Source organism: Nelumbo nucifera, chromosome 7 (genome assembly GCF_055504915.1).
Source record: "Nelumbo nucifera cultivar China Antique chromosome 7, China Antique-T2T, whole genome shotgun sequence".
Lineage (NCBI taxonomy): Eukaryota > Viridiplantae > Streptophyta > Magnoliopsida > Proteales > Nelumbonaceae > Nelumbo > Nelumbo nucifera.
Window position 1 is genome coordinate 58,736,147 of NC_142655.1, and position 16,080 is coordinate 58,752,226.

At 37.2% G+C, this 16,080-nt stretch overlaps 1 protein-coding gene across 1 annotated transcript; it reads right to left on the reverse strand.

The window, feature by feature from the left end:
* Window positions 1-8,586: 8,586 nt before the first annotated feature.
* Window positions 8,587-11,054, reverse strand: LOC104599764 (C-type mannose receptor (DUF620)). Its single transcript, XM_010262458.3, has 3 exons — window positions 10,508-11,054; window positions 10,073-10,420; window positions 8,587-9,335 (listed from the first exon to the last, which is right to left on the reverse strand). The coding sequence occupies exons 1-3, from the start codon at window positions 10,808-10,810 to the stop codon at window positions 8,841-8,843; spliced, it is 1,146 nt and encodes a 381-aa protein (XP_010260760.1). The 5' UTR covers window positions 10,811-11,054; the 3' UTR covers window positions 8,587-8,840.
* Window positions 11,055-16,080: the final 5,026 nt, after the last annotated feature.

Consider the following 16,080-nt stretch of genomic DNA (forward strand, 5'->3'; position numbering starts at 1 on the left):
CCTACAATGCTAACCGCCTATTCTGATCTAAAAGTCAAATTGTAGCATCATCAAACTCACTGATAATCTTATGGATCATAACATGGTGATCCCATCTCTCTTTTCTTATACCATGATCTCAACATCATTCTTATCGTATCCTTGCATATGAACTTTGATTTTTTTCTTATATGAATTTTTACGTCATTAAACTAGATGATGATTAATATACCATTTATTTTATGAAGATGGTTGTCATATTTTCTTATTTAACTAAACAAATTAGTTATTATATGAAAATAATACTTTGTCTCGTAATCAAATCCTAACCCTGTTAAAAGTGAGAGAATTGCATGCAAAATGTTAATGGAGTATATAAAGGAATTGCGACCCAATACAATTGAATGGCTATGCAAATCAAGGATAATGCTAAATTGCTAATAGATCAGATGAAAGATGCCAAATAGCCTGGTAATCAAAATCAGTTCCGATAGATCAATTACGACATGGGGGGACTAGAACCTTTAGAAGAATTCGGGGTGCCGGTTGGGCCAGCATGGCTGGGCTTAATCTAAATTCAGGTCCAATTTTAAGAATGGAACTTAAGGTTCAAGTCTGAAATAAGTCTAAGGTCAAGCCCGATCGGCCTAATTTGGGCCTGGTTTGTACTAAGATTTGATGCATTCAGGTTGGGTTTGTATCTGGGTCAGGCTTGGATTCATCAATAAATCCACACTCAAAATTAATATATGCATGCAAATATATACATTTGTATATGAATATATGTATGCATATAATTGGGTTGAATTTGAGACAGATTTGCCTACATAAGTATTAGGCCTGGGCGCAGCCATAAAATAAATAAACCAGAACTTTTGGGTCTGAACCCAGCCGAAAGTCCAAAAATCCAAACCCAGCCCATATAAAATTGCAGGTTTCTATATCAATCAACATAATCACCTCACATATCCCAAGGAAATCAAGCACTATATGTTTTAGCAAGTAGAAGGTCAACTACGGTAACAAATGCTATTGGGTAAGGTAGATTAGCAAGCATAGAATAAACTTTGCAGACTGATGCAACTTGGGTTAGGTTAGCTTGAACCTAGCCCCAAAAAATCAGGTTGGTTTGATTGAGTTGAATATCGGGCTCGGTTAGGGTTAGAGTTGAAAGATACTAACCTACACTCACTTCAATTAACTATGGGTTGGATCAGGATTGATTCCTCAGCCAACACAATACAATTTTAGGTTTGGAAGACCAAAATTATTTAAATCAACCAAACCTTAATTGGTTGGTGCTTGGTACTCGGTGAAATCATTACATTTTTTGTTTTTCTTTCTCCAAATAATAAATTGAGAAAATTGGTGAGGTTAGGGTTGGAAGTTCAGCAACTCTGATTGGGCTGAGGTTTACTTCAACCCAACCTAACCCGGCCCCATCTGCACTCCTAATGGGAATGAGCTATCTCTTGACTTGTGTAGCTTATGTTCCCTGTACCACTAAAAAGAAAATTAAAAAAAAAAATGTTATTATGGTCATTTTGGTCGAGTCCATGACCAACCATTTAGAAGTTGGTTCGTTGGACAGGTCCTCTAAGCTTACTGAGCTTATTTGGGGTTGTTTAGTTACATTGCCTTTTATTAAACAAACGTTTTGTATGGCATTTTCTTTGAAAAAAATGAGAAAAATGGTTGAAAAATATTTGTTAGTATTTTTTAACAGTTAGGTGCCATTAAACGCCATTAGGCACTACGTCTATACTATCTTTAACAATACGAATACATGTGGTTGGCTTATGGAATTTTCATTAAACTAAAATATCCCATCTCTAAGGTTTGAATCAGAAAAAAAGCAATGGTAAATATGTAATTTTGTTTTCTCGTTTACTGCCTATTATAAAAAAGACACAAAACTCCATTCTTTTTGTTCATAATTGTAAAACCAGTCAATGACAAAAATGTTATTTATCACTCCCATTTAATGCTTGTTAGGAAAAATACACAAAAATCCCTCTTTTTGTTCAATAATTGAAAAACAAATCATGGTAATTGCTGAAACCTCCCTTCAAGTTTTTTACCATTGCCCTAACCTTGAAGTTTAGTAATTGTAATCACTTCCCCTAAACTTTTGACATAGTTGCAAGTAGACCCTCTTTGTGAAATCCTTTAACAAGATACATGAAAATGTCCAAAATACCCATATAATTATTATTGAGGTTGGTTTATACATAAAAAAATAATATAAATGTTATGACAACAAAAAAAAAAGAGTTTAAAGTTGCAATTTTGCCTTTGAGCAATTGATATGAAGGGAATAAATGGGAAAATACATCATTTCCGAAAAAAGAGATTAGAAAGGATTGGGGTAGTAATTGATATGAATAAGAAATTTGGAAATAAATATTTTGGTCAAAAGTAACTACATGGGTATTTTGGCCACTTTTGTGCTTTTTGGTAGAATATTCTAATAGAGGGTGTACTTGCAACTATGTCAAAAAGTTCATGGGAGGTGATTGCATTTACCAAACTTTAGGGGGGGGGGGGGAGTTCAACAATGATAAAAAAATTTATAGAGGTTTTAACAACTTACCCTTTCATTTATTCAAATTAAAAAATGGGAAAATTCCTGATAGGTACCTTGTACTTTAGGTCGAGTGCCAATTTAGTACCCAAACTTTAAAATGTGACAATCTAGTACCTAAACTTTTGAAATGCGACAATCTAGTACCTACTGTTAATGGACCGTCAGTTATGTATATCATGTGACCTCATGTGCGGTTTAAGACTTAAAAATGCCAAAATTACCCTTGAAAATAAAACACACTATTCATCATCTTCTTTCTCAAGAAAATTAAACAGAGCCCAAGCCAAGCTCTCAACAATCCAGACCATCATTTCATGATGAAAACACAAAAGCCAGGGTTCACCGTTGGCCGCCACCATGGCCAGCAGGAGGGGTGGTGTTCTCAATTCGCCACCGTAGCTACCACCATGGCCCACGCTTGATGCTCCTGATCAAGAGAGATAAAGAGAACTACAACGGAGGAGGAACAAGAACTGTGGAAGAGGAGAGAGAATAAAGGGTGCTCGTTTCATGTCATTTTTCTTGTTTTCCGTCATTCGAACATTAAACCTAAAATGACAAAAGTGGAATAAACATGAGAGAGACTTGTTATTGAGCTTCCCGTATCATGCAGGTATTGCCGGCGAAGCCTGCTAAGATGATCACTAACCATTGGTTTTCTAGGGAGATGGATGATCCGTTGAGGGCGTCGAATAGAAGCATGCCAGATACACACCGTTATTTCATTTGTTAATATTTCAAACTCAAGATTATGGATTTGTCACCAGTTCAGAGATAGGAAACAACTCTAAATCCTTCACTTCAATGTATTCCTCTCTAATAAATCGAATATCAAATAAAATCCTAGTATGGATCCTCTTTACTTTTCACCACAAGATTTGGGGGAATCGACGTCCTCTAACTTCTTCACCACTGCTGAAATCGTCGACCATGAGCTTAGTTAATTTAAGGGTTTGAGCTTTTTATGAAGTCGACTATCGACCATGGCACACCTGATTCAAAACCTATGAGATCATCTAACATTGAGAAGAAAACTTGATAACTGGGATGGCTTCCATGGGCTTTAATGACTTCGGTGATGGAAGAGTTGAATGCTAGTATATTTCAGCTTTGCTTCAATCAAGCTTGAATAGGGGTACAAGTCATGGCATCTTACAAATTTGGGCGACAATGAAGAAAAAAAATAGAGCATGGCGGACTGATTCGGTCTTCCTATAAGAAGGAGAAGGAAAGAGAGATGGGAAGTCATGGAACTAGTGCTCTCTTCGGTTGGGAGGTCATTGCCTGTTTTTGACTAATTGCAATGTTAATAAACAAGGGGAAATAAGAAAGAACAAGGAGAGAGAGAGAGAGAGAGAGAGAGAGAGAGTTCTGGTTTGTTGGTTCTGAGGCCGTAGAGGAGGGAGGAGGAGAGGAACAAAGGAGAGGGAAGAAGAAGTGGAACATTTTATTTTTTACACTTTTTTAAATTTAAAAAATATATGAAAATATAATGGAGCAAGTACGCCGTTTAGTTTTATTGCACAAGTGAACTGGGGCATCCAAGCGAAATACAATGTGTTCCAATCTCATTAGAAGTGCATCTCGGCACATAACAAACGAGTGCTGGAAATCTAGTCTCGATAGCCAATGTTGGGCCACGTTAACCACCATAAAGATATTTCCAACTTGCAAATGGATGAGCAATTTATTCTTTAAACTATTTTCTTATTTTTTAAATATTTTTAACATATTTTCATTGGTTTAGTTCTTGATCATCAAGGTAGAAGATGGTTTTCTCTTATTTATTCCCACCATATGGTGGGTTAATTTTTCATTTCCATTACTTTAATACCCACAACATTGAATGGCAAAATATTTGCAAAAGTGATATTTTTTATAGCAGTTCTTTATAAGGTTTTCAGCGTTAAAGTAGCTGAAGTTGGATTTATCATATAGAAGTTAATTCTTGCAAAGGTAACAAGAATTCAAATAAAATTCTGCTAAAGGTAACTGATAAAAATTATTAATTTTATTAAATTTATTAATGAAACATAATAAATAAGAATAGTAAGAATTTTATTAATGATAAATAAGAATAATGAGGATTTTATTAATTCTTGTTACCTTTGCAAGAATTTTATTTGGACATATCTTTATACTAATGAACCATAATAAATGTGATAAATAAGAATAAATTTTATAGAAGTAAAAATATGAAAAAGTTACAAAAAAATGGAAATATATTATATACTATCATCATTACAAAATTTGTTATGTGCAACACACATACACAAATGACAAATACTAGGGAGTAAGAAACATTTAAATGGTATTTCTTTAAAAAATCATGTTTTAATAACCTAATAAAAAATAATACAAAACCTTTGTACTCGATAAACTCAACCAAACAAAACCTTCGTTTGGTAAAGTGAAAATGCCTACATGGTTCTTATATGGCAATAAAAGGACTCAACAACACTTACATAGCACCACGACACCAAACACCAGCCTAGGTAGAGGTGCCACGGCCCATGCCAGGCCTGGCCTGGAGGTCCGTGCTGTGCTGGGCTGGGGGTTCGACGCCCCTGGGCCAACACAGCACGGCACACCGCCCGCGGCCCACACGGTCTGCGGGGCCCGTAGCGGGCCGCGCTCGGCTAAAGGGGCCCAACGGCTAGTTTAGCTTTTTGGGGGGTTTTTTTACAGAAATACCCCAAACAGCTATAAACAGCCATATTAGGGGGGGTATTTGTGTATTTTGCTTATGGGGGTTGAAAAAAATGACATAAATGCCCTCCAACAACAATATAACAACTACTTTAGGGGGGCTTTTTGGGTAAAGTTATAAGTAACTTTACAATAACAAAAATACCCCTCCCAACAACTAAATAACAACTAGTTTTTTGGGTATTTTGGGCAATTGAATTATGTTCAATTCCTTTAAATAGCCTTATCCTCCACCATTCTCATCACACCAATTCAACAATTCTCTTAATCTCTTCTCTCTCTCTCTCTCTCTCTCTCTCTCTCTCTTTCTTATACTCATACGTTCTCAATTCTCTACAATCTGAGTAATTTTGATTAGTTGATTGTCTGATTCTACATTCTCCAATTCTCAAGTCTCAACTTTATTGGAGTTTTGACTTTCAACAAGAAGAAGGCTTGCTCAACCAGCTCAAGTATCTCAATTTGGGAAGCTTGGACATTGAAAGGTTTCAACCGTTGAAATCAAGTTGGGATTTTGAACAGGCAATCCGGGTATGTCAAATTAGATTATTTTTTATCATTTTAGAATTAAAAAATGGTTGGCTCTTCTGAAAATCGATTCCCCAACATATTCACCATGGATGATATTCAATCGCATCATGGTATTGATATTAGGGGAAAAAGGAGGACTTCTAAGCTGAATAGCCCGGTTTGGAAAATTTTCAAAGTAGAGGATATTGAGGGGAAGGGGAAGGGTCGTTTGCCAAAAATGTAGGAAATACTTGAATTATTGTAGTAAGGGTGGTACGGGTCATTTGAGCAGACATCTGCTCACACATGAGTAAGAGGAAGATGAAAAGAGAGAAACAACCTAAACACAGATTGGGAGGGGGAGTGAAAAAGTGAGACAAGAACTTGCTAAGTGTATTGTACATGCAAAACAACCATTTATATTAACTAAAGATCCAAAGCTAGAAAAATGGTTGCGTGGTTCTGTAAACCCACAATATAAAAACGTTTCTACGAATACTATAAAAACTGATGCTTTAAAAATTTTTTATTCATATAAACAAAATTTAATTTCTTTGTTAGCAAATCTTAATTCTAAATTTGTAACTACTTCGGATGTTTGGACATACAAATTTAATATTTGTTATATTTGTGTTACCGACCATTTCATTGATGAAAATTGGCTTTTGAATAAAAGAATTTTAAGTTTTACTATGCTTGAATGGCCACATAGTGGCCCAATTATTGCTACAAGTATTTTAAATACATTGCATGCTTATGCTTATTAGTTTTGATAATGCTAGCAATAATGATTCTGCAATAAATATTTTAAAATCTCAATTAAAACTATGCTTAAATGGTAAATTATTTCATATTAGATGTGCATGTCACATCTTAAATTTATGTATTTAAGATGCCTTGAATATTATTTCTACTCATATTTCACTATATATATATATATAGTTCAAGGGCAAGAAAACATGAATTTAAATATTTATGTCAAAATTATGGTTTACAATATAAACATTTTATATTAGATGTAAAGCATAGGTGGAATTCTACCTATGCTATGTTAGAAAGTTGTATATCTCATAAACAAATTCTTTTTGATTTTTATAATTTAGAAATGCCTAATGATATGATATTTGAGGAAGACTAGGAAATGATAGTCTATATAAGAGATTTTTAAAACATTTTTATGATGTAACTAATGAATTATCTGGAATTTATTATCCAAGTAGTTGTAATTTACCTTATCAATTAATGGTAATTAGTGATTATTTTGCAAAATATAGAAACAATCCACAATTTCAATGTATTGTTGAAATTATGGAAAATAAATTTAAAAAATATTGGAAGAATATTTCTCCTCTTTATTGTTTAGCTACAATATTAGACCCTAGGATTAGGAAAGATGGTTTAGATATTTTACTTGAATCATATTGTGAAAATATGAATATTGATATAGGAAATAAAAAAATTTAATAATTTATTATTTGAAATGTACAGTTTATTTGAATCTGAACTTCTAGGAAATATTCCTACAACTTGTTCGTCATCTTCTTCTACTTCTTATCTTGAGCCTAGTGGTAGAAGAGAAAAACTTTTTTATTTAATAAGTAGAAGACAGAAATTTGCTAGTTCTACAACAAATTCATTTACTGAACTTAATTTTTATTTACAAGCAAATTTTTCTAATTTATGTGAAGGATCAAATAATTTTGATATTTTAGCCTAGTGGAGTGAACATTCGAAAAATTATCTGATTCTTGCCGCCATGGCACGTGATCTACTAACCCCTCTGGTGTCTATAGTTCCATCGGAGTCTTGTTTTAGTGCAGGTACTTGAGTGTTGGATGACAAAAGGAGCTGCATGAACGATGAGAGCATAGAGATGTGCATCTACTTCAAGGATTGGCTAGATGCAGAAGATAGATTACAAGACAAGGGAGGGCATGATAATACACTAATATTTCACCTGAAGCAGATGATGAAAGTCATGAATGATGATTCATGAATTTGACTACTTAAATAAAATTTTTTATTTTTTCAAATTATTGTAATTTTTTTTTAATTTTTTTTAATTTATTTGATATGTTTTTTTTTTAATTTTTTAACAATGTAATTTTGTATTTTCATTTTGTAACCATATTGTATTTTTTACATTTTATTAATTTATTCCATTTTCACATTTCATTCATGATTCATCCAAGTATGCAATGATCCAATCATTGTATTTGTAATTTGTACCATTCAAATTTAAGTGAAATAAAATTCATATTTTTCTTCCAATTTGTTATTCCATCATAATTGTTTCAATTTTGTTAAGTATTTTTTTTTTCATTTATGTGTTAGATAACTTAGATTTCTCATTTTTTAATTTTTTAAATAGTTCTCAATTCCCAATGTTCAAAGGAAAGTTAAATATTTTAGTTTTACAATTTTACTTAGGAAAGAAATCAAAATTTTTAAAAATAAATAAAAAAAGTACAGCCAAGTTCGGCCCAGGCCCAAGGCCTACCCTGTGGCCCAGCCCTGCAGGGCTCAAGCCCACGGCACAGCACGGGTCCACCTGGGCCTGGGCCGTGCCGAACCCCAAAATTTCCACCGAGGAGGGTGGCACGGCCCGTAACGGCCCGCGGTAAAGGCGGGCCGCCCTACACTTCTAACCCTAGGTAAGCTGAATGGTGAAAAAATGTCCAGGTATCAGGGAAACATCAAACACGTATCCCAATTTTCACACAACCCAAGAAAAATATTTATTTAAAACAGTTTAACAAATGACAATGAACCATCATTCCATCAAGGAGGAGAGAAAGAAAAAAGAAAAAAATATGTTTTTTCATTAATGAATATGAATTTAATAGATATACACACCCAAGCCCATAAGCCCATAAGTCCATGACAAACATATCCATTGATCCATTATCCATATGATGAGTTGATAATCACACAATGTTAAAAGGTGTCACTTGCTCCTAACTCCACGTATTACTAGTTAATACAACGATTAGATTTCTTAATTATGTTTAACCACAACCCACTAATCAACCGATTATTACACTGATCAACGTAATTAAGGTGAATTAGTGGGATTGAAGATGTCAGCGGGTGGGATGAAGTAGTCAATGGAGAGCCCCGGGACGTTGAACACTACATCATCGATCCTCCACGCTTCTTCCATTCTGGTCCTACAGTGCTGCATAGACACTTCTCCGAATCGAAACACCGTAGCCACAGATCTCCCTTGATGAGCGATCAGAACCCCATCGACGTCCCTGTAGTCGCCGATGCTACTCCCGATGGTTGTCTCCCAATACACCGTATCAGTCTCTGGGGTCTGCACTCTCGTCAGATGCGAATCCTCCATGTAGATGAGAAGCCCGCTCTTCTGGCTGAAGTAGCCATACAAGACGTGCCTGATCACTTCCGCGGGGCCCTCGCTTCTCTCCATCACAGCCGCTCGATCGGCAGCTACCTTCAGCACGAAGCACTCTTCATCGCCGATTCGTTTCTCGCCCAAGCATTGCGCTTTAGCAAACAATCTCGCTGTGCTTTTCGGATCTAAGCCCTGGAGAAAAGAGGATACACAAAATAAAATCAAGGACTATTTTAATATGGTGGATCCTTCCTACTTTACCAGATCGGCCTCTTGTCTAGTAATGTGGTAAAGGAAAAGTTCAAGGTAATGCGCGGGATACTTTATTACAGTGGTTGGCAATCCCAAGGTTATGTGATGAGGGGTGTGATGTCAGCACAACAAAAAGTGAGGGGATGATGATGTCACGTGCCTTCCCGAACTTGCAGTGACTGTACAAAGATGTCTCGGGTTCAGCTAAAGCAGGGGACAGCTTCTCTATCTTTGTCAGTGATCTACCGTTCATTGGGAAGGTGATTTGCTCTACAGACTACAGCCATTGGACATTGGACATTTTCTCATCTCTACGGATTTTTCAAAAAATTGGGGTCTGATCCCATGTTGAACGTGATCATTGCTTTTACTTGTTTGAACTTTGAACTTTGAGATGGATAGGCCCCACCCCGAAAGATCTGGCTCTGGCTGCCTATGCTATCAACAATTTTTGGAATCGAATCGTTTGATTTAATTGGGATCATTGAATCTAGGTGGAAAGTGTTGCATTGCATCGATCTCCCACCCCCTAGAAAACTAGCATAGAGATTGGAATCTTGAGGGAACTAATCCCAAGGCCCAAAAAAAGCCCAATGGGCCTGGACTGGGGCCGGCCCAACCCGACAACGAGTAGGAACTGGGAACGCCTGAACTGAATAGTGAGAAACTGTGAATACCTGGATGATCCGGCGGAGTGGGCGTTGGGGACCTTTGGCAGCGTGAGTGCCGAGCCAGGGAGTGTGTCTCCAGACGATCTTTCCGTTGCTACCGGCGACGACTTTATTGCCGGCGACGACCAATTCGACGGACCACATGCCGGGAGACATTTGCCAGAGAACAAAGCAACCGTTCTCTCCCCCTCTAGTCCCCACGGTCCGAACACTTTTCCCAGATGAAATCTCGGTCTCGCAGCAGATCATCTTGACGGTACCGGTGGTGTACATGTTCTTCGTACACTTCTGAGCTTTCAAGCATCCGGTTGCCGCCAAGTACTGTTGAATGATATAATGTGCGGATGACGTCTCCTGCAATAATAGTTAACGAATTAAATGGGATGGGAGTGGTTGAAACTCGAAAGAGAAATAAGAACTGAAAGCTGCAACGTAACGTACAATGGGAATGTCTTTCATGGGGAGATGATAAATTGAGTCGTTGAAGAGAGGGACTGGAGCGAGAGGGCAACCCAAGACACCGAGCAGAAGCCTCAAATCCTGCCTCTTGGCTGGACCGCTGCCGTAAAACGAAACAGGGAAATTGCTCCGGGAGAAGCTTCTTTGTAGCCGAACCCAATTGCGAATTACCTCCCAGGAGCTCTCCTTCTTTCCCCCACCTTGAGCTTCGAGATCCGGGCCTTCCATTAGAGGTGTTAGAGGCTGGGAGTACCACCTTTGCTTTCTTCTAGTTCTGGATCCCATGATCCTCTACTCTTCACAAATGTGTTTGTGTCTGTACCTCTGAGAGAGAGAGGGGGAAGCTGAGGCCTGAGGGGGAGAAAGCTTAGTTATTGGGATATCTGCTGTAGGCTTGTGGCATTTGAAGGGAGAGAGAGAGAGAGAGAGAGAGGAAGAAATGAAATGAGAAGAAGGGAAGGAAGAGAGAGAGAGAGGGAGGAGGAGGAGTTACTCTTTTCTTTTTGGTAAGAGACAAAAGGGACAGCCCATCTGTCCAACGGCAGAGAATGGGGATTTTAATACTCACTCGCATGAGGTGTCGCTGCCGCTTTATTCTCCTTCTTTAGACCCCTCTTGTCGTCTTATTTATTATTCTTTGTTTAGTTTAGCCTCAAACTAGGAGAGAGGATATTTGCGTTTCCAAATTCACCCTCCATCTATTATCCTAATTACCCATCAAGATCAAGTCATCTCTCTCCCCATCGCAAGGTTATTTCGGTCATTTCACCTCAGTGGGACCCACGAAAAGGAAAACTGTCTTAACTCCAAACTACCCTTAAATTGTATCTATAAACAAGTGAAATCAACAAGTGGATAGAACCTCTCTTTATAAAACTCTAACTCTCTCTCTCTCTCTTACACACACAGGACACAAGAAACACAAAACAAGAGTCAAGAGAGCATCCATTACAAATCTCATCAGCTCGTCCAGATTCATCCACGTGGTGATTATTCTGATTCTTATGACGCCGGCTGGGCCCACAAGCGGGTGGGCCGGCAGAGACGAGAATAATTGCGGTCTAATTCCTAGGCCCAACAAAGGTGAGGAGTCGACATCGGCAGATGGGCAGTGGTGGATCCAATGGGATGGGTTGGATATGGTGGATGAAGGGATCAAGCGATGGTGATAGATGGACACCTTCGAAGCCAAGCTTTAATTGCGGGGGGGTGGTTTAAGTTGAACTGGGCCTTTCATTCATGGGGCCCATGGTTCCGGAGAGCGTGTCCACATGTCGTGATGCACATGCAGCATGATAGCTAAACCATCGCCATCTGCTTCGATGACCCAAGACTCGAATCGCCCATCATTAACCCACTTATTATATGAAGGGCCCCACTGTGTACTCTGTTGTTTGTAGGGACCACTATGTTGTATGATAGAGAACCCACCATCTAATCAAAGCGTGCCATTCGGACCGGAGGTTGACCAAGTCAATGGGACAGGTCTGTTCAATCTGGTCGGACCGGTAAGTCAAATGGGCCCCCACCCAGTAACATGCTTTGTTTTTTAAAATCCTTCCAAGTTCATGGGTTCTCTCACACTGGTTGAGATAGAGATTTGTCAGACGACTGAGACCCATTTAATTATGCAATTGCCAATGCATTATCTCCGCTCTAGAGTCTAGACTCTAAGCTGAAAGGATATGATACATATAGAATTTAATGTTATCTAACTAGCATGTGCCGTAGAAGGAGAAGCATGTGCTTTTGGGCACAGAATCAAATCAAACTTCAAAAGCAGGAAATTGCATCTTTTTATGGATCACAAGAAGATCCTAGTCCAGCCGAAATGTCTGCTTGATCAGACCATCATGACCATACAGGCTTTAGATCCAAAGAGTAGAGAGTACTATTAACCTCAATTCTATATTTCAAGTGGGTGTTTCTTGTTTTAATGTGGGTGAATTCTTCTTCTCACCAACATACTTCCACAATTTATTTATGTGTAGAGATGGATACAAATCGAGCTTTTCATTAGTTATTTAAAGTTGATTCATGAAATTTGTAAGCCTAATTGAATTTATATTATATTATAGTATTTTTAGTTTTTTAACTATTTATATTTACTTAATTCATTGTCGAATTCGAGTTGAGCTGAATCGAATACAAAATCATATTCTCTGTCTCAATCGAATTCAAAGCCAAACTTAATCAGTCTCATATTTTTCTGTCAAGCCAAACTTGAATAACTAGATATTTGGCTCAACTTGACTCGAATCTTACCCTATTAACACATATTTATCATTACATCAAGAATATTTAGACATGGAACTATTTCAGAAGTGAGGGAGATAGAGAGTTCAAATGGGATGCCACCATTAAAGGTAGCACGAGAATCAGCAGTGAAGGGCAATAATAGAAGGAACATTTGTTGTTGAATGAACCCAATAATTGCTCTCAGTACTCAGATGTCATGGGTACTGGATCGGTTCCTCCCATTTGTGTTGGAATATTTATGTTGGAGCCCATTCTTTTTTTTTTAATGTAAATTAAAAGTATATTTAACTCTCTTGTCGTCTTCTTTTCCTCCAGCAAACTTTCTGCTCAGACCCTCTGAAGATCAATTGATATCTCCAAATGCTTCACTTGCTCCGTTGTCACCCTACCCACCAAACCAATTGAAGCAATGTTATGATGGTTTTTTGTCTTGGCTTGATTAACAAACTGCTCCAGTTCCCATTATTGGTGGGAATATCAGATTTCAGCACTATTATGTTCCCTAAATTAGAGGAAAACCACATATTCGGCCAAAAATATTTGTTTGTGGATAGTCTGAGGTATCCATGATAAAACAATTGAAATAATTTAATAGCCCACTTGAAATCACAGTCTATAAATCAAGTTTGAAACTTGGGTTTCTGTGTTAATTTTGGTTCCTGTGAAGGAGAAAGAAGTAGCTAGCTTGGATAATACAAGCACACCACCTCTCCACATGCAACCATGTACTTCAGCTTGGGCCATATTTAGAACAAGCCGACTGTGGTCCACTGGTACTACTGCGCCATCCTTAAGTCCAGATCTTGGGGAAGTTCTTATGCTTCTTCACTTTTTGGTAATTTTTAAAACCTGATCTAAAGGTTGAAGCATTTTTTCTCTTTTTATGCCTTAATGAGTCAACAGTTTTATTATCCAGGTCAGTGGGTGAATGTAAGGCTCAGTTTGAAAGGAGTATAAATACAATTTTGTAGAGTGCAAAACCTTATATTTTGTGTTATTTTGTAAATATTCATACTGTATATATTTGTATTTGTACTCTTTTCAATGGAGTCTAAAGGATCAAAATTTCTCAACGTATTAGCCGATGACCGATATGTATTGTATGAATAGGTCACAGATAGATACATGGAATATAGGATTTTTGGGGTTTATTTGATCCATTTCTGGGGGTAGGCAGGCCTTAAACCAACTCATTGACCAGTTTTCTTTTTTTTTAGAAAAAGCAAAGTATGATTGAAACACCATATCGGTATATCGGGATGTATCGATACTTTGAAACTTAGGTAAACTTATGATATCATCATTATAAAATAATAAAAAAAATAAATTAAATAAAAACCAGTGACCAATTGAATGGTTTGGAACTTTGGATGGATCCACGATTGAACAATCCAGATCATTGAGTCATTGACCAAATCAAAGGTCTTTTTTTTTTGTGATATAACACATTAGAGGTTGACCCAAATTGCAATTGTAACCGGATCACCGGTCTGCCCGGATGAATTAAATCAACCATGAATTGAAAACTTGAAACTTGGAATCTTAATAATTAAGGAATTAAAGCATTCTACATGGATTTCCCTCCTCTATTCTATGTATTATTGCATTATTTTTGTCCATGAAGTTACTACAAAAGAAAGGCTCTTCTCCCCACATGACAAAAGATTACTGGACCCGAGAAGGCTCTTTTTCGGGTAAAAAGTACACATACGTAACTTATGAAAAAAAAATTTTTTGAGGTTGGCCTACATCTGTACAACCAGGTAAGAAGCATGCGAGTGATGACTGGATGAAGGATTATGCATTTTACGGGTTTCAATGGTTCCCGTCAAAAAATATCTAAGTCTTGTTTGTTTTTCGGTAAGTTATTTATTCAGGTAAATGTAGTTATTTGGATAAGTTTTTTTTTAGGAATATGTATTTCTCATGTAAACAATACAATGATCATTTTAACTATAAAAATTCATTAATAAATGATACATTTTGGTTCCATTCAAGTATTGACAACTTTCCTCATAGGTGGGAAAATTATTTATCCACCTAGGAGATAAGTATCACTTAGGTTAGTGATACGTAGGAAAATAAACTTTTCCTGATCTCCACATAAATTTGAAGGAATTACATGGGGTTCTTAGTTAATAGGAACCAAAATCCTATTGACCAACTTTCCCCCCTCTCAAAATCCAAAATAAGAAAACACCCCTTAGAGTTCTGATTGATATCATGCATCATTGCTGCTTCAACTTGAAACGTTTTGAATTGATGTATTAATTATTACTTATTAACAAACAACTGCTGTGTATACTTGAAACAGACATACCTTAAAAATGTTATGTTTGGAAGGCTATTTCATTGCTCGGGGGAAAAGATTTGTTGTGACCACGTCGCATGTAACCCTCAATAAAATGTGAACACATCAGCACTTTATATATATATAGATAGATATTCAGTTGATATGAAGCCCTAAATTTATTGCAAAGAATGGCACATTTTATGGAGGGGTCTCCCCATTGTCTTGTGATTGTGACTGTGTTGAAATTTGTGAATCTCATATTTGATGTCTCACCAACGTCAAGGTGGTGTTTGGTATTGGGCGGCATTAAATTCTCATTGGCTCACAACATATATCTCTCACCAGTGGGAGGGGTCGGCCCTGATGGACCAGAACCAACTGGTTACAGGAATCAGTTGGGTCGGTTCTGGTTATAGGAATCAGAACCGATGATGTTGTTTTGATTATTATTGATTTGGAACTAGTTCCATCCGGTCCTGTACTAATTCAATCCCAATTATTATCAGATCCATTGGGTTAGATTTAATTGCCCTGAGAACCGATCAGTTTAATTCTAAGTCTAAAATTACAAACTCTATTTAATCCGGATCAATTTCAGGTCCTTGATATTTCTTATCGGATCAACTCCGGTTCTATCCAAACTCGACCCGTTCACAACCCTACCTTATATATGCCCCACATGCATATCCAACAATGCATTGGGAATATCTCCCGTGACAAGTATAAAGATATTTCCAATGCATGTGGGCAAGTGCAGGTGGGGCGCGCTCTATGAGGAGCTAATATTAACTCAGCTATTTTGGCCGTGGCATGTTCATTAGAAATAGTCGCGCGACGCCATGCCATGATGGGAGGAAATGCAATGATTCCACAGGTTATGTTTGGATAGAGGTATTTCTTGCAATGAAACGAGTTTTTTTTTTTTTTTTTCCTGATAGCATGTAAAGCATTTACACTAATTCGTCATAAATCAATGCTCATCTTGCGATTGGAATTCAACTAG

What these genes read in the sequence shown, in the direction of transcription:
- LOC104599764 (XM_010262458.3), bottom strand. Translation starts at nt 10,810, where the DNA reads ATGGGATCCAGAACTAGAAGAAAGCAAAGGTGGTACTCCCAGCCTCTA. An exon ending in CCATGAAAGACATTCCCATT is followed by an intron (nt 10,421 to 10,507) that starts GTACGTTACGTT and finishes CTATTATTGCAG; the next exon opens with GAGACGTCATCCGCACATTA. An exon ending in CACTCCGCCGGATCATCCAG is followed by an intron (nt 9,336 to 10,072) that starts GTATTCACAGTT and finishes TCTTTTCTCCAG; the next exon opens with GGCTTAGATCCGAAAAGCAC.